Raw genomic sequence first — 25,022 nt, 5'->3', positions numbered from 1 at the left:
AGGCGTGGATGAGGCCACCCTGAACCAAGGCTGACTCCCTGGCACCTGACCAGCACCACCACGGTTGTGATCCAACACCTGTCCGTTTGTCCTAGTGTGGTCGCTTTCCTGTTGCTGCGACGCCAGAAGCCACGCAGCTGGTATTTCAAACACGAGCAAGGTCACCCGTGGTGGGCAGCTCCCGGTGGAGGGTCCAGACTAAAACCACTCGGAAGAAAGGTCTGACGGCTTCCTTCCCAAGTGTAGCCAAGGAAATCCCTGTGGGAGGTGGAGTAGCCACTGGGCAGAACATGTGGCAAATTCTGTCCATGCCTGAAGCGTTGTTTTTCCCAGAGGCTTTCTGTTGCATGTGGTATCTAATCAGGCCACCTTCTGGAAGGCTCAATTCAGCTAAGCAGATAATCCCTGGAAATTGGCAGGAGGCTGCAAAGCTGGATGTGGCTGGTGGAAGGGGCGTGGCCGTGGGCGGGCTTCCTAGAAGTGATATCAAACCAAACTCAGATTCCCTCAGTGCCCTCAGTGGATTCCATTCTTAGAGGACAGACTTCCCCTTGGAGGTTGGGTCTGGTGGCCAGTAGAGCTGCGATGTGGGAACTACTCAGCGTGCTGGGCGCCCTCACGGCAGCGCGACTCCTGCTGGGGGCAGCGTGGGGGGTCGCCCGCGCGGTGTACATCTACCTGCTGCCCTGGACTGGTCCAGGCGATGCTTGGATCCGGTCACAGGGAGCCTGGGCAGGTAAGGGTGTGTCGCAGCGCAGGTCGGGGTGGGAATGCAGGATGGAGGACAGTTGGGAGTGGGGCAAAGGCGGGCTGGGCTGGGTTGGGGGTGGGGAGGATCCAGGAAGCCAGAGGAATGAAGGAAGGTGAAGCAGGGGAGGGGGCAGTAGTCCCGGTGGCAACGCCCACCACCTGCTCCTGCCCCAAAACTAATCGTCTACTGGTGAGAGACTAGGCCTGCTGCCACGGATCCAGCCTTGGGCTGCCAGCCAAACGCTGTAGCCGTGTTTCTGCAAAGATTGCTTATGACCCATCCTCACTCAACTGCCGTGCCCAACATGGCGAACTTATAAAGCGGGGCTAGATCTTCCCCGGGTGGGTTTCTGAGACTGCAACTGTTTGTGGAGTAGAAAGCCCAGTCTTTCTCCCTTGGAGAGGCTGGTGGTTTCTAAGTAGTGGCAGTGCTGGTCTCTGCCCAACACATACCCACTCTGCCACTGAGGCTCCTAGATGCCGGCTCACTGAATTTGTATAGGAGAGTAGACGTGCTCCTTAAGACTTCCGACACGGCAAACTTTGATGGGCGCATAGAGCCTCCTTCTCCCACTGGACCGCTGGTGGGTTGGAACTGCTGACCTTGAGGTGTAGGACCCACTTGGGTTCCAGGGCTACTCTGAAAAGGTTACCAACCCCCCAGCCACACCTACTGCTCTTAAGAAGAGATCTCACGAAGAGTTTCAGAGGCTTCTGTACATCTTTGTGAGAGCAGACTCATCGTACTTCTGCGGAGCGGCTGGTGGGTTGGAACTGCTGACCTTGAGGTGAGCAGCCCAGTGATTCACCCAGGGTGCCACCAGGCCTCCATGGCAAAGGGCTTGACTTTCGGGTTGAGGAGCCTCTGTGGGAGAGCAGGGCATAGGAGGGAGTACGGGGACAGCAATGAGGTGGGAGGTGGACATAAGGAGACAGCTGTGAGGACAGCTCTGGGAGACCTGAACCTGAACCCAAAGAGCAAGTCCTGCTGCTGGAACTAGGGAAGCCTGGTGTCACTCAGACCTCCATGGTCCCTTCTCTCCTCAGTGGTGACTGGAGCCACAGATGGCATAGGCCAGGCTTATGCGCATGAGGTGAGCTGGACTTGGGGTGGGCCACAGGGGAGGGAGCTTCTGGGGTGTGCCAGCCAAGCCTCTGTAATGACAGCCTTTACTATGCACATTGTCTGTCTGGCTCAGACTTCTCCTACTACAATCCTCTCATACATCCCCTAGAAAGGGCCCCATGCGGACACTACACTTTCCAGCCCCTTCTCCCCAACCAGACATTCAAAATGCATTGACTGACACCTGACCCTCCACTCCCACCACCCCTCCCCCACCCCACCGCCAGGATGGTTTCTCCGTCAGCTGACCAGTAGGGTGGCCTACTGCTATTTCAAACTGCAGTGGCGTAGTTGCCAGCAGCACACAAACCATCACAGTATGACAACTGACAGATGAGTGAGGTTCCCTACACTGCCCAGGAAGAGCAGGTGCATGGGAACCTCATTTTGAATAAATCCAGGTATGAAGGAAGGAAGGATAGAGATCATGGGCATTCGAAGTTATGGAGACCTTGAGAACTAAAACCCAAGTCTGTCCGGGGATTCTGGGAGCCTAACCAGACGCCATGACCTTCCTGAGCTCGGATTCAGTTGGCCACTTCACTCCCAGGCAGCTCCCTGCTCTGCTAACCCCCTCTCCTCCAGTTCTGCTCTCTGAATGCAGGCTCCCTGCCCGCAGGCTACTGAGTCTCTTTTGCCCACTCCAGTCCCTGGGTCCCTGCAACCACAGCCACTCACAGTCCCTATGACTGCACACCTTCATCAACCTGTCCTTCACCCCTGTAGTTTGCCAAGAGAGGTCTGAACATCGTCCTCATCAGCAGAAACATGAACAAGCTGGAGAAGGAGGCAAAGGAGATTGGTGAGACCCAGGGGGCAGGGGGCTGGGGCAGCAGTGGGGGCTGGGCCAGATCAGGGGGCTGGGCCAGATCAGGGCTAGAAAGGGTCTGGGGGTGGAGCCCTGCAGGGACAAGGGACAGGGGTTGGGTAGGGTGGGGGCTGCAGCAAGGGAGGGACAGACAGGAGCTTAGGGTCTGATTTGCTCCCTCTCTGCCTTCCTAGAGCGGCTTCATGGCACCGACACACGTGTCATCCAGGCTGACTTCACCGGGGGCTTGGAGATCTACGGGGCCATTGAGAAAGGACTGAAGGGCCTGGAGATTGGAGTACTGGGTATGTCCTGTGGTTTGGGTGGGGCAGGGGCAGAGGAGGAAGCCAGCCCTGAACCACCCCCAAGCTCATGTGGCTCCTGGGTCATCTCGGGGGCCGCACTGCCTGGACTGCTGGAGTGACACAGACCATGGGTTTCCTCTGGTTCGGTGAACAACGTGGGCATGAATTACTCTCCGCACTTCAGGAAACTGCTGGAATGTGAGAACCCAGCCCAAGTGAGTGACACCTGGCCCTGGCTCCCCAGAGGCACCTGGCCCTCTGACTCCTCACTGCCCTCTGTTGGAAAGCGGGCGCAATGCCCTGGCTTTGTTAGGACCGTGCTCTCCACCACCATCTGCAGGAAGTCTGTTGTAGAAGCTCCAAGTCTGATGCCCCAGGTGTGACTGACCAGCCTGTGAAGGGGATGGGCTCCTGCAGTGTGCCACCTGTACCTCTGTTCAAGCCGGGCCTGCTTCTGCCATGTTCATGTTCATGTATTTACTGTCACGTTGGTGGAAACTACCTCATGTGCCACAAAAACACTCAAGTCTGTTTCAATATTACTTTTCATCCTCTATAACCTCTCCGACCAGCGACACCATAAGATGGGCAGGAGACAGGAGGGTTTTCACGGCTGTCACTCTTCTCTCCTCTTCACATTTATTGCCCCTCATGTATTTGTAGTGCAAACACATACAAAGAAAAATATACATCGTTGCCCAGCCCATCGAATCAGAACTGGGCCAGGATCCAGGTAAACACCCGTATGTGTAGTTCTCTTGTCTTCAATTTTCTCCTCTCCCTCCCTCTCTCATTCTCTCCCATCCCTACTCTCCCTCCTAGTCCTTAAGGCTTTCCTTTACTGTGAAGACTATTTTTATTTTATTTTATTCCCCTCTGTTGTAATGGAATGATAAAATAGTTATAAGATGGACTCACTTGGCTTAGCATCCAATGTGGTCCACGTCAGGAGGCGTTTGGCAGGCTGGTCATTGTGATTCTTGGATACCTCCCACCCCGCTGTGCACCCGTACCACAGTTTAGTTACCCATTCCTTCACAGTCGGGGGCTTGGGTTGTTCCCATCATTTCCCGTCATACATCTGGCATGGAGCGACATGGGTGTGATTTTATCTTTGTTTTCTCCCTCATTTCTTTAGGGCATCAACTGAGCAGTGAGATTACAGAGCTGTGTGGTATTTTATTCGAATTGGTTTACTGTTTCTGCTGTGGCTGTACAATTCTGCTCTCCCACCAGCGGTGGGTTAGCTTCCCAATACCTCCACGTCCTTTCTGTTTGTTTTTGAGTTTGCTGAGCATTTCAGAGTGAGGTTGTAGCTCTTGTTACCATTCGTCTTCCTTTTCTAACTAATGGTCACGGGAATTTCTTCCTAGGGTAGTGGGTGACGTGGATGTCATCTTTAGTATGTCATTTCCTCATACCTTGTGCCTATTTAAAAAAATGGTTTTATTGGGACATATTCCACCTATCATACAAGTCAATCATTCAGTCCTATCCAGAAGATGAGTTCAGTGAAGTTTAGGACATTTTCTTCTTTCTTGTACTCCTTGTTGTGAGCTCCCCATTTCCCAAAACCTCCCCTTTCCATACTTCCAAGGACCTTTCAATCCAGTTACTGTCTCTATAGATTTAACCACTCTGGACTTCATATACTGCAAAACATATAAAAACAAAGAAACAAGATGCTGAGAAAAATCAAACAGAGAAAAGCCTCGATTGAAAAGAAATCAGAAAACATTAGAACCTAGATCAACTTTAAAACGGATCAAAAGGGACATCAAATACCAAGAGGCTAAATTTTCAACTAGCTGCTTTTACCCTAATTCACTTTCCATTACATTCTACAGGAGAGCAAGGCAATTCATAGCCCTGGTCCATGTTCCGAGGGAATTCACTGGAGACTTCATCCCTTGTTTTTTCCCTGAACATTTTTTTAATAACAACGGATACAACATTTAAATAGGTCAAAAATGGGACTCAAATGAGATGCTATTTTTTCGTATGCCTATTTCTTGATAGGATTATTTGCGTTTTCCTGATTGAGGTCTTACACATTTCTTATATTATTATTAAATATTTTCTGGGGGTTCTTGCGGTTTTCTATAGATTTTTGGATTTAGCCCTTTATCAGCTATCCTTGAACAAATATTTCCCCCTGGTCTGTGCATTCTTTTTTGTCTTTTGTTGATGTCTTTGGAAGTCCACAACTGCCATAATTTCAGTCCTCTAGTTTGTCTGCTGTAGTGTGTGTGTGTGTGTGTGTGTGTGTGTTTTCATTATGATCTGTCGTGTATTTATGCCTACTTGTTGGCCACTTCATTTTGTCCCTATTTTTTCACTGATGGTCGCTTAAAATTCCAAGGTTTATATTTTGGTCTTTGTACACCTTGACTTTGCTTTTTATATGGTGCGAGGTATGGACTCTATTTCATCTTTTTGCAGGTGAGAGTCTATTACTTTGTGTGTTTTAAATCGCAGTGTACGTCCTCACATACACAACTAAATCACCACCTCAGCCATTGGCACACGTCCAATTCCATGACATCGATTGCATTTTCCTGCGATGGCCATCATTTCCCAAAACACTCTAAAACTGTTCACATCAACTCAATGTCCACTGACCCCCCCACCCGCCCTTTTATATTCCATGTAGGAATGTAAAAGTATGTGTGCATAGAAAGTCCTGGTGGCGCTGTGGGGTAAGCGTGAAGCTGCTAAAAAAAATGTTGGTGATTCAAACCAACGAGCTACTCCACAGGAGAAAGATGAAGCTGTCTAGGCCAGTAAATAGTTAAGGTCATGGTAGGCTTAGAGTCAGAATGGACTTCCAGAGAGTGGGTATTAGTGGGCGTTGACTCAATGGCAGGGGCTTACTTTTACTTCAGGGTATAACCAGTTATTGCCATCGTGGACATATGGATTTATACACCCTCCGCCCCAAAAAACACATTTTATTGGGAGATAATATAAATATATCATTCCATAGTTCAACAGCCACAGTAAACACTATTATACAATTGCTACCAAAATCAGTTTCCAAACATTCTCTTCCTTCTTGAACTCCTTGAGCTCAGCTGCCTTTTACTGTCCCCACTCCTAGAATTTTTGGGGGTGTGGGAGGAACTTTTTGACTAGCTAAATCAATATCTGTGAGAATATACACATTTTCAAAACCAAAATTTGCTGTATAGTTGATTTCAACTGAGAGTGACACTACATAGAGCTTTCAAGGCTGAAAATCTTCAGGAGGCAAGACAGACTCACATTTCTTCCATGGCACAGTGTCTGGATATGAACCACTGACTCTGAGTTGGCCGTCCAGTGCTTTCCCCAGAGCACCATTAGGCATGCTTTCTGAGCCACTGGGGAATGCTTTCTGTGCTACACTGAGCTACTATTTGAAAATTCAGCGATTTGAGGCCATCCACCAATCAATGGGAAGAAGTTGTAACATTCTACTCCCTTAAGGAGGACAGCCTCAGGCACCCACAGCAGCAGTTCTAGTCTGTCCTGTAAAGTCACTGAGGATCAGAATAGACTCCGTTACAGATATAAAGGGGCTTCAAAATGTTCGTGGGAAAGGAGAATTAAAATCGAAAGCCCCACCCACCCAATCTTTTTGAAGCTCTGTGGTGTGATGAGTTTGTGTGTAGAATTTCATTGAGGTGAAAGAACACAGAGAAAGAACCTCTTTTTGTGTTGCCCTAGTATTTAGTTAAAAGGTGGCTTCTCTGGGAACAGTTTGGGCTCAAGGTGTAGGGACGATCTGAGGGCAATAGGGTCCAATAAGTCTGGAGTCTATGAGAATTTTCAGCTCTGTTCCATGTTTCTCTGTTTCTAGCTGGCCCATCTCTTTTGATCCTGATCAGAACGAATGGCACCATCTAGCTGTTCTGGTCTCAAGCAGAGGAGGCAGAGGTTCATGAAGACAATTGGTCCCGTGATCCAGTTCCCTCTCTGCCTCCCATGTTTCCTTCTTTCTCTTTGACCCCAGATGAGAGGATAGGGAGAGAATTCCAGATGATTGCTTGTAAACTTTGAAGAATTTAGACACTTCTCACCAAATTAGGGGGTAGAACACAGACTTTATGGACTCCTTTAGGTCAATAGGCTGAAGTGCTACATAAGACTATTCATAGAATCCCAATCATTTTTCTCTTAATCACCTGTGTGTGCTTGCCCACCCTATTGTGTGGGTGTCACATGACGGTTCCTGTTTACCTGCCCATCTCCTTTGACAAATATTACCTTCTTGGCTGTTTTTCTTTCTTCTCAATTAGAGCCATAGAGGGAGAGTCACATGTTCCTACAAGAAAGCAGAGTGCCCCGTTTCCATCTCCCATTCCCTGAGCACCCGCCTACTGACATGTGGTGGGCAGGGAATGGAGGGAGTGACTGGGTGTGCTTCTCTCCCCAGAGGCTCTCGGATCCTGTGAACTGCAACATGATGTCTGTTGTCCAGGTGAGGATGGGTGGGGCTGAGGCCACTTGGGCACACAGGATGGCCCTCAGATGACCTGCACTAGGGGGGTGGGGCAGATCTCCTAGGGGGAAGAACAGGATGAAAAGATTGGAAAGGGGAAGACGCGCCCTTCCCCTCTTTTCCTCAGATGACCAGAATCGTCCTGCCCCAGATGGTCTCCAGGTAGGAGCCGGCCACTTCCTCTGCCAACTTCCAGACTGTTTCCATTCTCCAGCTGCCCCGCCCATGTCTCCACCCCTCCCTCCCATGTGTCCCAGTTAAAGGGCTCTGCCCAAGGAGTGGGGGTGGGAAAGCCCTGTCCCCTGCCCTCTACCTGCCTGTCACTCCTCTCCAGAGAATGCTCTCTCCTCCAGGCACAGAGGGATCATCGTCAATGTCTCCTCTATGGCTGAAAATCACCCCTGGCCATTCCTTGCTGTCTACTCAGCCACAAAGGTACCAGATCCCACACGCCCCAATCCAGAGATCTACTGCCCACACCCAAATGTTCCCATTAGCACCTCCCTCAAGCCTGAAAACATCTTGAGGAAGGGGGGTGAAGAGCCCCTTCAATCTGGGGTTGCTCATCTGAATCTCACTGCCATCGAGTTGATTCCAAGTCATAGCGACCCTGCAGGACAGAGTAGAATTTGCCCCTATGGGTTTACCAGACTATAACTCTTTATCCAGGGAGACAATGTCTCCTGTCTTCTGCGGAACCAAACTGTTCACCTAGAGGTTAGCAGCCCAGCTCTTCATCCAGCTTGGGGCAGATGTCTGAGGCACAGCCTTGTGGGAAGGAGAGCCCACAAGACATCTTATTCTCAGCGAAACAGAGCCCGGGAGTCAAAAGAGGGCATAGCCTGCCACCAGCGAACCCCCAGGGGGAGGGAAAGAAGGCCGGGGTTGAAGAGACAAAGAGACAGGCCAGGCTGGGCAGGGCATGGACCCGTGGCAGCAGGAGAGGGGTCACAACCAGGAGACATCCTGTTGTCCCGGTGACCAGTTTGGTAGGATCCTGGCCCTTCAGGACCTTCAGGATGCTCCGGAACAGGGACAGTGTTTGGTGGTGGGTGGCTTTACATCGATCACCCTCCCTCTCTCTTCCTCCACAGGCTTTTGTGCAAAGATTCTCTGCTGCCGTGGGCGCTGAGTACCTCTCTGAAGGGGTCACCATGCAGGTGTCCGTGGAGCAGAGGGCGGGGCTCTGGAAGGAGTGGTCTCTGACAGGGGTGGGGCCTCCGGAGCAGAAGCTCAGTGGCCATGGTGGGAGGGCAGCCAGTGGATGAGATGCTTCACATGGGGCCTTTGCTCCACTTCTTTCCTGCAAACCATGAGCCCAAGTTCAGTCTCCTCAAACATGACCTATAACGTCAAGACCGGATGGCTGGTGAAGGGTCGCCAAGATTGGGCTGAGCAGGCGGTGCACACCCTGGGCCTCTCCTCCCACACCTCTGGGTGCCTCAGCCACGCGGTGCAGGTGCCTCCTTGGGCTGCAGGGGTGGGGCATGTGTCCTGCAGTAAGCCCTCTGGCTTCCAGGAGGGGAGACAAGGCCCCCACACTGAGCTGGGTAGAAAGAGGGAGGGCTGAGGAGTCCAACAAGGAGGAGGGCACTGATCTCTGTCCATTCCTCTTCCCAGAGCTTCCTGGTAGGTCTCCTGCCCTCCTGGTGTACCTGCAGTCGCTGGGCAGTCAAGCTTTTGTCTCTGGTGGTGTCTGTAACGCTTAAGAGAGTCACTAAGGACCAAAGCGCCCCCTGTTTTCCCCAAACCTGCCCTATAAAGTTCACCTTCAAGGTTGATCCTGTAGAAAGTTTCTGCACAAACGGGAAAAAATGCACCGTTGTCAAAACCAGTGAACCTAGGACCCTGATGACCACGAGGGAATCCGAGAACCACGAACGATGGCGACCGAAAATGACCATCTGGAGCTCGAGCAACAACGGATCGATCAACAAGACCCGATCTGAGGCCCGGCCCATTCCTCCTTTCTGCACAGTGGGTCAGGACACCGGGCCCTGAGCTCGGGGCTGAGGCACGTGAAAGCCTCAGCCCTGCTCATGCACTGGTCTGCCTCAGCCGCCTGCGCACAGGCAAGAAATAAACGCTGTGTGCCACCCAGCTGGCCTGGTGACTGAATTGAGTATCTTCTCTCGACCTTCCAATATCCTCCTTCCCCCCAACCCACGACCCACAAGGCAAAAGGCTAGGGGAACGGGTGAGGTAGGTGTGGGGGCTGGACAGCCTGCTCCTCTTTCCAGCATCCTGGGCCAAGACTGTGAACTTTGGTAGAAATGTGCAAGCAGACCAGTGCAGCAGAACCTGACACCTGGAACTGACCTTTCGACCTCTGGGGAAAGGTGCATGTTCTCAAGGCACAACATGTGCGTGTCTGTGAGTTTACCTTGAGGAATGCTTTCTAACATATCAAATTCCATACATCTTTGGACACCTGTTTTTACATTATCCCAAGGAGCCCTGGTGCTGTAGTGGTTAGGCATTGGGCTATGATCCACAAAGTCAGCAGTTCTAAACCATCAGTCACTCTGGGAGAAAGCTGGGCCTTTCTACAACTGTAGACACTAACAATCTCAGAAACCACAGGGGGCTTCTACCAAATCCTGTTGGATCACTCTGAGTCGACATGAACTCAAAAGCAGCGAATTTTGTTTGAGGGAAGGTCTGGTGCTTTAACTCAATTGAATGTACACAACATATAATCCATAGTTATGTTAGACAGGGTTCTCTAGAGAAATAAAACCAGAATGCTAATAAGTTTATATATATATTGATATAGAAAGACAACATAAGAAATAAACAGTTTATTAAATTATAAAGCAGTAAAAATGGCTCAGTGTCACTCACTCCCATGAGGCAGTTGTGAGACACTGCAGTCCTTCAAGTCTTGACGGCTGCCGGATAGTCGTCTGAGCAACACAGACTGTCTGAGCACAGGCAGAAAACAGCAAGGCAGGTCACCAACTGTCAGCCAGATGACAGGGTTCGACAGTGCCCAGCTCAAGAAATGTATATTCCAATAGTTTTGTGAAGCAGGTCTTGAAGGAACCTCACATTACAGCGACACAGTCCACGGGTTAGGTGTCCCACAGGTAGTGTAGCTTGCAAATGGAGGCACAGAACAAGCATGGCAGCCACACACTAATATAACGATCAAAGAGCAAGAGACAAGTATGGTGAGGCTCGCTGAGTCATTTATCTCTCTGCCCTTCAATTAATCCCACATGTGTTCATTGGCCACGTTGGCAAAATAAACCTACCTATCACAATAGTGAAGCAACCAAATAAACTGTGAGGTCCATTCCTAACCTCTCCTAAATCTGTGTTTAATGCCTCATAGCAATAAACTCCCATTGACCCAAACTTCTGCTACTTGCACTATCATCCCAGACCCTTAAAGTCACTCTCACACATATTCCTATGTTTTCTTTGCACCAGTTTTTTTTTTAATCAAGCAATGTATTTGAAGTGTACCATATCTCTTCCTGGGTCTTATATTGTCGAAACAGGCCAGATCCAAGGAACGCCTGGTGTAAGCTTAGAACCAGAGAGAGAGAGAGAGAGAAAGAAAGTGACCTGTCACCACGATTGTTTATGATAAGGTCCTGTCCTTAAAGTTTTCTGGTTCTCACCTGTAAAGCACTAAGTTGTTTAATAACACCCCACCCAACCTCAATCATGACAATTGTCTGCATGGCCATTGCAAAGTGTTATCAGATCTAGCACGGAGTTTGAGTGTCCCGGGAAAGACAATTGATGTTCAATTAGCGTAAGAAGGTGAAGGCATGCCTGATGTTTGCCTCATACAAATTAGTCTTGAAGAGGTCTGGAGTTGGAGTCTTTTCCCCCCTTATGGTGCTGAAGAAGGTCAGATCTCTCTTCAAAGCTAATGTTGCTAAAATCTGCTTAATAGAGCTTTCTAAAATGGAAGAAACATACACTTAGAATCTCTGGAAATTCTTTCACTAGCATTAAATACATCATTAAAGATTTACACGGAGGGAAAAAATAAAAGAAGTTATATTATGGTGAAGGACAAGGAAACCCGTGGCTTCATTTGATCATGTAAGTCACAACCTATTCCATTTCTTCACACACTCTCTGCTTAATGAAAGCTACATCCTGGGCAAGTGGAACCAAAATTAAAAGGTTGCCTTTAACCTTGGACCTCAGACAAGTATCTCATCAGAAAGGATAGAACATAACTATGTGTGTGCGTGCGTGCGCCCATGCATGTGTGCACACACATGTATATAACAAACAGAATGGGTCAGCCCCTATTGCAACTACATGGACTCCCTCCCAGAAGAATATACTTCAGAGGACAGCACTGAAGCTACAGCTGGAGGAGAGGGGCACTTCTAATCATATCACACAAGAGCAAACAAAGAAGGAAGGAGAGAGTAGAACATACCCTGGCCCACCAAGTCCTGAGGACGATATTCCTGCTCAGAGCAGCCAATGCACAGAGAGAATCATAGAACCAGCCCTAACACGAGACACAGAAACGATGTCCCTCACTGACCCATAGCGCTACGGAGGACAACACTGGAGACACAGTGCGGGAATTGTGCCACATCTGACTCTAACACACTGGCTTAACAAAAACTAAGGGCTTGCAACAGAGCAGCAAGGGGATCAAAGCAATGAAGCCTCTAGGAAATACCAAAAAAAGACTTTGGGGCGACGGTGTGGCACCCCATTAGATTCAACTGGAACACACTCCTAAAGGTCAACAAACAGACATGGAAGTATAGAGTTTTCTTCTTTTTTTGCCATTGGTTTTATTGTTGCTTTTATTTTGTCTTCTTTTATTGTTTTGTCTTGTTTTTGTGCTTCTTATTGTCTCTATGTGTCTATCTCGACAAGGTAGGCAGAATAAACTATCCAGAAGAGAAAACAACAGGACCAACAGTTCCAGGGCTACACAGAAGAGGGGGAGGTGGGGGAAAGAGGACTGAGAACAAACCCAGAGGCAAGGGAACAAGTTATCTAAAATCGATGGCAAAGAGGGCATAGGATGCCTGGTGGGGCTTAATGAATGGCAATGAAACTGAGAGGAATTACTGAAACCCAAATAAAGAACTACCATGATAGTGGGACAAGAGAAAACTAAAAGGAAATAGAGGAAAGCACTAGGAAGCAAAGGACATTTATAGAGGTCTAAATACAGGCATGCACATATGTAAATATATTTATATATAAGGATAGGGAAATAGATCTATGGATATATATTTATATGTTAACTATTAAGATAGCAGATGGACATTGGGCCGCTACTCAAGTACTCCCTCAGTGCCAGAACAATTTGTTCTAATAACCTGCCACTGCGTGATGCTCACCTTTTTGACATGATTGCTGAAGACAAAATGGGTGCAAAATGGGTGCATAAGTAAATGTGATGAAGAAAGCTAATGGTGCCCAGCTATCAAAATATGTAGCGTTTGGGGTCTTAAAGGCTTGAAGATAAACAGGCAGCCATCTAGCTGGGAAGCAACAAAGGCCACTTGGAAGAAGCACACTACCTTGTGTGATCATGAGGTGTAGATGGGATCAGGTATCAGACATCAGAGACCACAAAAAATCATATCAATGTGAATGAAGGGGAGTACAGCGTGGAGACCCAAAGCTCATCTTCAAACAATTGGACATCCCCTTACAGAACAGTCACAAGGAAGAAATGAGCCAGTAAGGGTGCAGTGTAGCAGCGATGAAACATACAACTTTCTTCCAGTCCATTAATGATTCCCCTGTCCCCATTATCATGACCTCAGTTCTACCCTACAAATCCGGTTTGACCAGAGCATGTACACTGATAGAGATAAGAGCTTGCAACACAGGGCATTCAGGACAGATAAACCCCTCAGGACCAGTAATGAGAATAGAGATAACAGGAGGGCAAGGGGAAGGTGGGTGGAGAAAGGGGGAACTGATCACAATGATCTACATATACAGTTTCCCAAGGGGAAAGATAAGAGAAAAGTGGGTGAAGGGAGACAGTAGACAGTGTAAGACATCATTTTTTTTAAATGATCAAGTGTTCATGAGGGACGGAGGGAGGGTGGGGCAGGGGGGGGGGAAATAAGGAGATAATATAAAGTGTTCAAGTAGAAATAAAATGCTTCAAAAATTATGATTGCAACATATGTACAAATGTGCTTGACACCGTGGATGGATGGATTGTGATAAGAGCTGTAAGAATCCCCAATAAAATGATTTATTTAAAAAACAATTTTTTTAAATAAATTTATTCTCTCACAGAAAAAAAGAAAATCACTGGTGATTGCCATGCAAAACTTAGGTGAAAAACCACAAGCATCAATAATTGGAAAATATTTCCCAGATGATCGAACAACACTAGAGATCACATGAGATGATTATGCATAATCCATGACTTATTCACTGGAAATACTTTTCCAGTCACATAAGAGTGACTGTGCATGTGAACCTCACCAGATAGAACAGATGGGAATCAGATGGACTACAGATGTGTGGAAAGATACAATGGAGAAGTCAATATCTTTTCCTTGTCTGGGAAGATTCTTACTTCTCCACCTATCTTAAAGATAATTTGACTGGATAGAGTATTCTTAGGTTTGCGTTATTTCCTTCAATTTTTGGAATATGTTACTCAAGTCCCTCCTCTTCTCCATTGTGTCCACTGAGAGGTCTGAACACATTTTTTAAATCATTTTATTGGGGGCTCGTACGACTCTTATCACCATCCATCCATCCACTGTGACAAGCACACCTGTACATTCATTGCCATAATCATTCTCAAAACATTTGCTTTCTGCTTCAACCCTTAGTATCAATTCCTCATTTTCCCCCTCCCTCCCTACTCCACGTACCACATGAACCCTTGTTAATTTATAAATTATTATTATTTTGCCATATCTTACACTGTCCGATGTCTCCCTTCACTCATTTTTCTGTTGTCCATCCCCCAGAAAGGAGGTTATATGTATATCCTTATAGTCAGTTCCCCCTTTCTACCCCACCTTCCCTCCACCCTCCTGGTATTGCCACTGTCAACACTGGTCCTGAAGGGATCATCTGTCCTGGATTCCCTGCTTCCAGTTCTTATAAGTTCCAGTGTACTTCCTCTGATATAACTGGATTTGTAAGGTAGAATTGGGATCATGATAGTGGTGGTGGTGTTTGGGGGGGGAGGAAGCATTTAAGAATTAGCCGAAAGTTGTATGTTTCATCGTTGCTACACTGCGCCTTGACTGGATCATCTGCTCCCACGAACCTTCTGTAAGGGGATGTCTAGTTGCCTACAGATAGACTTTGGGTCCCCAATCTGCAATCCCCTCCTCATTCACAATGATATGATATTTTGTTCCTTGATGCCTGGAACCTGATACCTTCGACACCTCATACTACACAGGATGGTGTGCGTCTTCCATGTACTCTTTCTTTCTTCTCAGCTAGATGGACACTTGTTTACTTTCAAGCCTTTAAGACCCCAGATGCTATATCTTTTGATAGCTGGGTACCATTAACTTTCTTCACCACATTTGCTTATGCACCCATTTGTCTTCAGCGAGCGTGTCAGGAAGGTGAGTATCATGAAAGGCCAGTAAATAAAGCAAAGTTGAACACATTCTTATTTGGGTGCCTTTAGACGTGACTGTTTGGTTTCCCCTAGTTGCTCTTATGATTTTCTCCTTTTCCTCAAAGTTGAATAATGTGACCATTAAATATCTTGTTGACTTCTTCTTGAGATTCATTCTAGCTGGTGTTTTTTTTTTCGGCCTCCTGAATAGTTGCCTGATTTTCATTCATAAACTGGGGAAATTTTCCTCTAAGAATTACCTTGCTATTTTTGCCGTTAACTTCTTCATTGTTTCTTGCTCTGGTATTCCAGTTATTTTAATATTGTGCCTCTTCATAGCATCAGTCATGACTCCAGGTTTTCTTCAGCCTCTCTGATTATCTTATTTGACTGCCTTTCCCATTTGTTGAAGTCTTCTTGGTTACCTTCTAGGTCCGTGGTGCGAGTCTTTGCCTCAAGTCTGATGACAAAGCCTGTGAATTTTCTACTGGATTTTGCTTTCCCTTCCCATACATCTTGTATTTCCCTTTGGTGTGTGGCCTTTATGTCTTCTATCATTTCATCATTTTTCTGTATTGCTTCCCTCATATCCTGTATGACTCCAAGCAACGTTCTAAGGATTTATTTTTGTGACAGATCAATGTCTGTTTCCTCTATGCCCATCGGTAGGTTCCAGACGTCTTCTGAGATTGCGTTTTGTTTCTCCTGCTTTTTTGTTGATGTTGTTGGGGCTGGTTGCTATTTTCATGTTGTTTTAGAGGTGCCAGCCACCATTTTCCAAAAAGTCAAAGCCTCTATCTTTGGGAGGCTCTTGGGAGTGCTTCCTTGAAACTGCCTGCAGCTAATTTCATTGAGGGGCTCAGGCTACCATTTTTTCCTCCTGTGCTTTCATTCTTACCACAGCCAGCCAGTATTCTGTTATTTGGAAGGCAAATTGGATGGCCCTCTCAGGGGATGTTTGTCAGGTGGTTGTGGGCCCATGAGGATGGCACTTCACTGGATGATCTCACAGGAAACCATGGTGGTGTGACCCTTGGCTGCTTAAGGGTCTCAGAAGGAGTGCAGCATTGCCTTGGTGTAGAGTCCCTTGGATGGTAGTTGGAATTTCCCTGATTGGCAAGATCATCACTGATTTAGGCGGAGGTTCCTGCAGTGGCGTGGAATGCTGGAAAGGGCAGGTGTAGCTGCTTTATGCAGTGTGAAGCACTGAGACAGAGGTGAGGAAGTTCATTCAGCCAGGTGTAGGAACAGGGAGGACAGGCAGGGGATCCCCCAGCCACGTGGCGCACCAAAAAGGACCAGCTGGAGTCTCCCCCAGCCACTTAGAGGGTCTTGGGTTGGTAGGCGTGCGTTCCTCCAGCCATTTGAAGGGGGAGATCCTCCAGTCATTTGGGGTGCAGCAGAAGGTGGATAGAATTTCCCCAGCTTTGCCTAGAGCACCAGGGACAGGTAGGAGCTCCGCCACCAGGCAGGTGGTGTTGCCATAGCTTGTACTCTGTGTAACTATATTCTGAGTTTGATAAATGCCCCAGTGGCTCTTTGTCATGTTGAAAGGCCCTGGGCTATGCTCTGGAAATTACTTGGCTTCGTGTAGACTAAATGACACTGTTCTGAAGGCTTGCATTCAATGTTAGACAAAGGGCCAGATCTGGAATTGGAAGTTTATACCAAGAAAATATTTTCCCCCTTTTTTTATATTGGGCTTGTGGGGTGCCCTGATTTCAGGGATGTGTCACACTGACCCACAGGGGGGGAGGGCTAGGTTATCAGAGAGGTGTTTGTTTTCCTTTCCCAGCCAACTGGAACTGAATTCTCCCCCCAGCTATGGGCTACCCGTTTGTGCTCTGTGGAAATGCAATCTGACACCAGTCAATAACCCAGCGGTTCTTTGGTTGCTGCACAAAATTATCTAACACCATCCATTTATCTATCCAATTATCTATCTCTATCCATGCTGTCAGGTGTGAAGCTGGGGAGAGACTGAAGTGGATGGCTGATGTATTATGCCTATTCCTGGCTGGCAGGTGGAGGTGGAGCCACCAACTACCAGACTGGAAGTGCAGGGTGGCTTGGAGCTCGGGGGACTCTGATGTGGAATCTTGTGAGTAGCTCTTGGAGGCTCTTTTTGAGCTTTGGATTGTGACCACTTTTAGACAGCAGTTTGCAGGAATCACCGCTGCTCACTGCGGGTCTTGGTCCCATGCAGGGGTTGTTGACACCGTCCTTCCAGATCTGGCGAGCGCCCAGCGAAGCCCACAGGTAGGCACAATAAACCAAGAGCATTTCAGTGCATTCTTGACTCGCCTTATGAGTGAAAATAAAAAAACGGAGGGGTATGGGTCGGATGCTAGAACAGTGAGTCTATTTTTAGCACTCAGCCTCCCAGGCTTGGCCTCCTTACCTCTTAGTTTTCAGGTCTGGTAGCAGGAGCACCTGTCAGGTAATTAATTCTACCTGGAGGCCGTCTTGCCCACCTCTATACCAGTGATTTTCAATTCATCCTTTTCCCCCAAATCATTTTATTATCAACTAATCCACACATCATACCATTTCATCGTGCAATCATATCACGCAGTGTTGTAAAATCACTACCACAATCTATTTCAAAACACTTCCTTTCTTCTTGAACTCCCCGATATCAGGTTCCCCGTACCATGCCCACCTCCCTTGCTTTACTTCCAAGAACCCTTATTCTAGTTGATGTCTCTAGATTCACTATCTGGGGGTTCATATACCAAAAACTAGGGGGGAAAGATATCATACAATAGAAACAAACTTCCCCTAGCACCAACCCCCATGCCCAATGTAAATAGAGCTCCATCGATTAAGAAACCAATTTGTCCAAAACAACTCCTAGATTGCGGGTTGCAGTGGAACTCTATTCTCATATACTCCTTATATCAACAGTACCATAAATGCTATGCCATTGGATACATTCTTGATCTTATCACTGCAATTGCCTTATACCCCAGGGTGATGATTGTGAAACAGCTTTACTTTTAGATTGAGATTATAGTAAAAGTGATTATGATAATCAAACCACAGTATAATCTGATACTCGGTTAGTTGACTTCCCTCTTGTCCCAATCTGATTTGGTCTAGGCTTAAATAATTCTCATTTGTTCTGACAGAAATATCTTCTCTAACTTTGAAAATCTTGCTGTGGTCTTTCTTACTCTTTATTTTTATCTTTATATTATTCTTCTTTCTTTCTTTGTTTCATTTAGTTTTTGTTTTTTTATTTAGTTTATTTATTATTTATTAGGTTGCCCAGTTCATGAAGCACAGAAGGAGTAGAAGTAGAGAGATAATAAATGATGTAATGATTTTTTTTTAGAATGGGGAGTGTGGAAGGTGATTGGAATTGGAGCGAAATCAATGAATGTGAAAAGCGGAGGGAGCATTAGAATTGATTGCGAGGATGTATATAGACCGCTTTAAAAGTGACTTATCAATGGAAGTGTATGATATAGAAATTTTATATCAAGCAAAAGACCGAAAAATAAAAGAAACCAAAGTTGACCAATTGTTACTATGAGTGAATGAGGAAGAGTTTTTGCTTACGGGGTATTGAATTAATGGAGGTGGAATAATTTGCAAATGGATATCAATAGTGGTTGCACAACCCAAAGAATGTGATCAATGACACTGAATTATTCATGCAGAATTTGTTGAACTGGAGAATGTTTTGTTGAGTACATTTTGGCCACAATTGAAAAAAAATAATTACATTAATAACTGTGAGTACAAGGAAGAAGAAAGTGGTCTAAAATTGATTGTGATTGGTGTTAGCGAGCGAGACTCTCACCCAGACCACTCACTGAAACAGAGATGGAAACAGTAAAGCTTTATTCAGACAGATTCAAATCTGGGCTCTCACCAGCAACTGAGGCAGGTTCAGTCTGTAAGGCGAGAGCCCCGAACAGCTTCAAAGGGAAGTTATTATACATCCATGTGGGGCGTCTTGCCGAGCAAGGGGAGTGGGAAGGCAAGTTCTTGTGTGCAACTGGCAAAGCATTCTCAGAAAAGTGAAACAAAACTCTTTTTAAGTCTAACAAAGTAAGTTCTACATTTAAGGTCAGTTTGTCCCCAGTGGTGTGCCAAACCATACTGTAGGTAGGCTAGGCTGCTTCTTGGAGCGTAAACATCCTGGGCTGGGCTACACCTGTTTCAGGCTGCAATTTTAAAATGTTTCCATTTCTGACCGGGGGTGGGGGGTGACCTGCCTGTTACTGTTACAGGGCACTCATTCCTGATCGGGCAGGGGGGTGAGCTGTGACCGAGAATCAAATCCTTGATTCAAAATTTTCCTCTTCTACTAGAGCTAGATTTCGATAATGTGATCTCATAATTAGGATTTTTAAGTCTTGGGTTCTCTTTTGGATTAATGAAACAAGAGTTCGCTGCACACAAGGACCTATGGTTATAGCAAGCAGAAGGAAGAGCACTGGTACAGCTACTGCACTAATCAAAGTCGTGAGCCACGGGGACCAGGTGAAAAGGTTTTGATACCAGTTTCCCTGTGAGTATCGGGCTTCTTCTCTGTCTTTTATTCTTTTTCTGAGTTGGCTAAGGTTTTCTTTAATAATGCCTGAGTGATTGGCATAGAAACAGCATGTTTCTCCCAATGCTATGCATAGGCCTCCTTGCTTCAAAAATAGTAAATCTAAACCTCTACGATTTTGGAGGACTACTTCAGCTAGGGAACTTAAGGAAGTTTCCAAAATAGAAACAGCCTGTTCTAGGGTACTGAGATCTTCATCTATTCTTCGGCTGAGCTCCTCAAAATGCATATTTCCTCGTATTAAGGCTGCAGTTCCAACCGCTGCTGAACCTGCGACTCCAAGTCCTACTAAAACGGGGATTAACACAGATGCTCGTTTCTGGTGGTTGGGAGGTAACCCTAAATGTTCCCTACCTCCTTCACCCGAATAATAATAGACTTGAGGCAGAACATGGGCTAATACACATAACTCAGGAGGGTTTTTGGCTAAGATAGGGGGAAACGCGCAAGGGGTGATTCCATTGGAGCACGCCCACCAGGTTCCAAGGGGAGCCTTTAACCAAACGATCCAATTTGAAGACCAAGAGTCATTGACAGGGATGACGATGGATGAGGTGCAGATGTCCTGGTATGGAGAGGAGTCCCAATTATACTGGTCAGTAGTGAGGCAGAGTCCTTGTCCCATGATGTCTCCTAGGGTTAGCTTGGGTTCACTTCCCCACATGTAGGGGTCTTTATAGCTCCCATTGTTTATTTGATGGATGGAAATGTTCTGGATGGAGTGCAGGCTGGTTGCGATAGATGCATTTGTGGCAATACCTACATAAAAGGGAGGCTCGGGATTCAAACATAACCAACAATCATTAGTTAGATCAGGATTAGAATGATTTAAAAGGAAAACATGGCTGTTAAAGTATTTAAGATTGAAGACTGGGGTCTTGAGGTTAAATTAGCTGTTTTTTCAAGGGTTTCTGGTGAAACCGCTGGGACTGGGGATTGCCACGTGGGCTTTGGCAGATTCTTGGTAGATTTGTAAATGAGAGGCGGTGGCGGTATGATAGTGTCCCTTGCCGGCCCTATTGGGTTAGGTTGAGTAAAAATTATTTTCTTCTGGATAGTAAATTCAATCCCTAGATCATAGCCAGACACATACAGTCTTAGTCCCCATGTTTTTTCACCTATCCAGTAATTTTCTTCCCAGGTTGTCACCCTGATAATCAAGGGGTTGCAAAAATCCTCTGACTGGCAGTTCTTGGACGGGATTTTCCTTGTAACATAAATATGGGGGTCAGACTGTTTCCAGGGTGCGATGGTTTCACAACCCCAACTTCTGCAATAGTAGTCTTTACGATCACCACAGTTCCCCTTACCTGCGCGTGGACACAAGTAAAACTGGACTGATTGCCATGCCTTCTTCCTGCGTTGGTTCCCGCACCCATAGAACCGAGTCTGACCCCAGTTCTGGCCTAGGAGTTTACAAAAGTCAAACAAGAAGGTAGGCTCACCAATGCCGGTTTGGTTAGCAACGGTGATTTCTCCTCCTCCATTGATGGTACGGGTTAGTGTCCATTGGTGAGGCGGTATCTGGTGCGGATTTTTCGGTTTCCATATGGCAGCTGCTTTTACTGCGAAAGAAATCAAAACTATGAACATGAAAGCTTGATTTTTACGGGGTTGTTGGTGCGGAGTACCCGCCATGTTGGGGCGTCTGTCTCCTCGGCGGCCTTCTTTAGTCTGGAATGTTGTATCCACTGTTGCTTTCCTGCAACCTTTGCTGCTGTTGGAGTGCTGAGAACAGCGATGTCCGGTCCATCCCACCATGGCTGTGGCTGTGGCTGTTCTGGATTGAGCTTCTTTACCCAAACCAAGTCCCCAGGTTGGAACAAGGGATCTCGTTCCGGGGAGATGTTAGTCTTTCGGGGGACTGTGTGGTATACTTCTTCTCTGATGGCTTGAAGGGCCTGCAAAGACTTAAAGAGGTTATTACTTTTGATAGAGCTTAAGGTCTCATCTTCCATTCAGGGAATGAGGGGAGGAGCCATCCCAAACATGATTCCAAAAGGGAATCATTGAGCGTGTAACAGGGCGAAGGGAAGGAGCTTGACCCAGCTACCACCAACCTCTAATTTTAATTTTGTAAGGCCTTCTTTAAGTGTTCTATTCATGCGTTTTACCTGACCTGAGCTTTGAGGCCTGTAACTGCAATGCAACTTCCACTTGATTTTTAGTGCCCTGGCAAGCATTTGAGAGACCTGGGCGATGAACGCCGGGCCATTGTCCGACCCCAGGGTTACTGGGAGGCCAAATCTGGGTAAAATTTCATATACTAACTGCTTAACTACTACTTGCGCAGTTTCCTTCCGAGTGGCCCGTGCTTCTGGTCAGCCAGAAAAAGTGTCCACCATGACTAGCAAGTACCTGTAGCCCCCTTTTGTTTTAGGGAGCTCAGTGAAGTCCAACTCCCAATGTTCTCCAGGTTCTCCACCGCGGCTCCGGACTCCCTGAGCTGACACAGGACATGGATTGGCATTTACCTGAGCACAGGTGACACACCCTTGGGCTATTTCTCGGGCCATTTTTGGGAGGCCTCGGATCCAGTATTTTTTCTTTAAAAGTTCAGTTAATTTTTCTCCGCCTAAATGGGTGTTTTTATGCAGTTGCTGGATCATTTGGCGATTGACGATTCTGGGGAGGAGGACACACCGTCGGGTAAAATAATCCAGCCATCTGCATTTTTCTTTCCTCCCTTTTGCTGCAGGACCTTAGTGTCCTCCAGATCATATTTAGGTTGATGATTTTCATTGTCAAGGATGACCGGAGCTAGAGTGGTTGCAAGTTGGGGTTGCTTGGCAACGGCCCTGGCAGTTTCGTCCGCATACCGGTTTCCTCTGGCCACTGGGGTGTCCTCCTTTTGGTGGCCTTTGCAATGAACGACTGCCACCCGCGAGGGTTTCCAGACGGCCGCCAACAATCACAGAATTTCTTGTGAATTTTTAATGTCTTTGCCTCCTGCTGTGAGAAGGCCGCGCTCTTTGTATAGCGCTGCATGAGTATGGACCGTGGAGAAAGCGTACCAGCTGTCTGTAAAAATGCTTGCCCGCTTTCCTTCAGCCCATTCCAGGGCTTGGGTTAAGGCAATGAGTTCAGCTTTCTGCGTCGAAGTCCCTTTCGCCAGGGGTTGGGCCCAGATTACCTTTTCCAGTGTCACTATGGCAGCCCCTGCAAACCGGACCCCGTCCTCCACGAAGCTGCTACCGTCTGTAAAGAGAGTTTCTTCTTCATTTGGTAGTGGAAAGTCAGTCAAATCAGTTAGGAGAGATGTGAGTGAAGTCACTACCTCCACGCAATCATGTTCCGGGCCGCCTTCCTCATTTGGGTCAGGGAGGAGTGTGGCTGGGTTGAGGGCTGCTGTTTTAAGGAAGCTGACTCTCAGTGGGTCCAGGAGAAGAACTTGGTACTGAGTTATGCGGGCATTTGAGAGCCACCAGTCCGGAGGTGAGCACAGCAGCTGTTCCACATTGTGTGGGGCCGTGACTTGTAGGTCCTGCCCAAAAGTTAGCTTAGAGGCTTCTTTAACCAGGATGGCAGTGGCCGCGATGGCTCGCAAGCAGTTTGGCCACCCCGCAGCCACTGGGTCCAGTCTTTTTGATAAATAGGCCACCGGTCGATTCCATGGCCCCAGTTGTTGAGTTAACACTCCTTTAGCCACTCCTCGGGTTTCAGCCACAAATAAATGAAAAGGTTTATCTAAGTTGGGGAGCGCTAGGGCGGGGGCGCTTACCAATGCTGACTTGAGATCCTGGAATACTTTTTCCTCAGCCTCACCCCAATTGAGTTCTTTGCTTGCTCCACCCATCGCAGCATACAGTGGCTTGGCTATCTCTGCGAAACCGAGGATCCAGAGTCTGTAGTTACAGTAACCCACTGCCCCAAGGAATTCCCGTACCTGTCTCTTGGTGATGGGGGTCTTGAGCTGCAGCACCGCTTATATTTGGCTTTGGGATAGTGTCCGCGTCCCCTTTTTCAAGTTGGTGATGCGGGCTTACTTTTCCCGTGGCCCCCACTATTTTTGTCCGTTCCTTTGAAAGGGGGCCTTGGGGTCGGAGCAAAACTGAGTGAGTAGCCTCGGTGTCTACGAGGAAATTTACTGGTTGGTCCCCCAGTTTTAAGGTTACCCGGGGTTCCCTGGGGGTGCTGGAGCCCTGACATCCTCATTCAGTGTCTTCAAGGAGGACCGGGTCAACACCTTTTGGGGGTCCTTTCTTGGCCGGGGGCTTCTCTGGGCAGTCTTTTTTCCAATGACCCATCTTTTTACAATAGGCACATTGGTCCTTTCCAAGCGGTTTACGGGAGCCTAGCGCTGGTGGATGTTTGGAATTTTGTGGAGGCCTGTCACTGGCAAGCAATACCCGGGCCATCTTCTGGGCAAGTGTGTGGGTGGCTTCTGCAGGGTCCTCTCTGTTGTCAAAAACCTTCTGAGCTATGGCCAATAATTCAGACAAAGACTTTCCTTCAAACCCTTCTAATTTCTGGAGTTTCTTTTTAATATCTGGGGCAGACTGGGCTACAAATTGAACTGCTAGGGCGGCCTGGCTTGCTGGGGCAGTGGGGTCAATGGGGGTGTAAGTCCGATAGGCCTTACACAGCCTTTCTAGAAACGCTGTTGGGCTCTCTGTAGGTCCTTGCCTGGTCTCAACTATCTTTGAAAGATTGATGGGCTTTTAGCCCGCCCCCTTGACCCCCTTTTGCAGGATACGGTGGTAGCGATTGAGAGCTCGTTCCCCCGCAGAGGTGTTGGGATCCCATTCCAGACGGGTGGAAGGGAATGTGGCCTCAATGAGGGCTGGGTCAGTGACAGGTTCTCCGTCTTTGTCTAAAACATTTTTCTTAGATTCCATTTTAATTTTTTTTTCCCACTCTTCAGCAGTGAACAGGTTTTAAGAGCTGCTGCCAATCATCCCAGGTGGGCTGATGGGTGTAAAAAACAGACTCGAGGAGAACACTCATGGCTTGGGGGTCCTCACTGAAGGAGGGGGGTTTATTTTTTTCAATTATAAAGATCAGAAGTGGTAAAAGGGACATAGACTCTTAAATTTTGCCTGCGGCTGTCAAGTTCCCCAACCTCACGTAGTGGGAGTTGGGCAGCTGGAGGGTTGTCCCCAAAAGGGGCTCCTGACCGAGTATGGGGAGGACTAAGGGGATCAGGTTGGGTGGAGTCGGGGGAAATGGCTCCGGTGGCGGTGGCTGGTGTAGAGGTTCCCGGTATAGCCGGTTTTGGATCGGCATATGGGGGAGGTCTGTCCCGGCGGGCAACAGGGGGATCCTCTGGGGCTGAGGGCAAGACTGGTTTGGAGGCCCACCCTCGTCCCAGCAGTTTTCCGGCCAGAAGGACTGGCCTTTGCAGGTGGGAGTCTAAACGGTTTGCTGGGTCCGGTGGGCACTCACAAGCTTTTAAATATTTCGGGTTTTCATCAAAGATATCAATCCA

The 25,022-nt window shown here is 47.5% G+C and overlaps 1 protein-coding gene across 1 annotated transcript; it reads left to right on the top strand.

Annotated features, from left to right (window-relative positions):
• The first annotated feature begins 585 nt into the window (after positions 1-585).
• Positions 586-24,411, top strand: LOC142431591 (very-long-chain 3-oxoacyl-CoA reductase-like). The gene is made up of 11 exons (XM_075536613.1): positions 586-736; positions 1,798-1,844; positions 2,603-2,678; positions 2,879-2,993; positions 3,114-3,204; positions 7,407-7,451; positions 7,600-7,634; positions 7,826-7,907; positions 8,567-8,625; positions 8,775-8,931; positions 24,286-24,411. Exons 1-11 carry the CDS (start codon positions 586-588, stop codon positions 24,409-24,411), a joined length of 984 nt encoding a protein of 327 aa, XP_075392728.1.
• The last annotated feature ends 611 nt before the right edge of the window (positions 24,412-25,022 follow it).

The sequence above is a fragment of the Tenrec ecaudatus genome, chromosome 18 (genome assembly GCF_050624435.1).
Source record: "Tenrec ecaudatus isolate mTenEca1 chromosome 18, mTenEca1.hap1, whole genome shotgun sequence".
Classification (NCBI taxonomy): domain Eukaryota; kingdom Metazoa; phylum Chordata; class Mammalia; order Afrosoricida; family Tenrecidae; genus Tenrec; species Tenrec ecaudatus.
The sequence above is the reverse complement of the archived record's forward strand: the minus strand, read 5'-3'. Positions and strand labels throughout refer to the sequence as shown.

Bases quoted from the DNA above. Each gene is read 5' to 3' on its own strand.
- LOC142431591 (XM_075536613.1), top strand. From the start codon at position 586: ATGTGGGAACTACTCAGCGTGCTGGGCGCCCTCACGGCAGCGCGACTC. The intron at 737-1,797 runs GTAAGGGTGTGT...TTCTCTCCTCAG, and splicing joins GTCACAGGGAGCCTGGGCAG to TGGTGACTGGAGCCACAGAT. The intron at 7,908-8,566 runs GTACCAGATCCC...CTTCCTCCACAG, and splicing joins CTGTCTACTCAGCCACAAAG to GCTTTTGTGCAAAGATTCTC.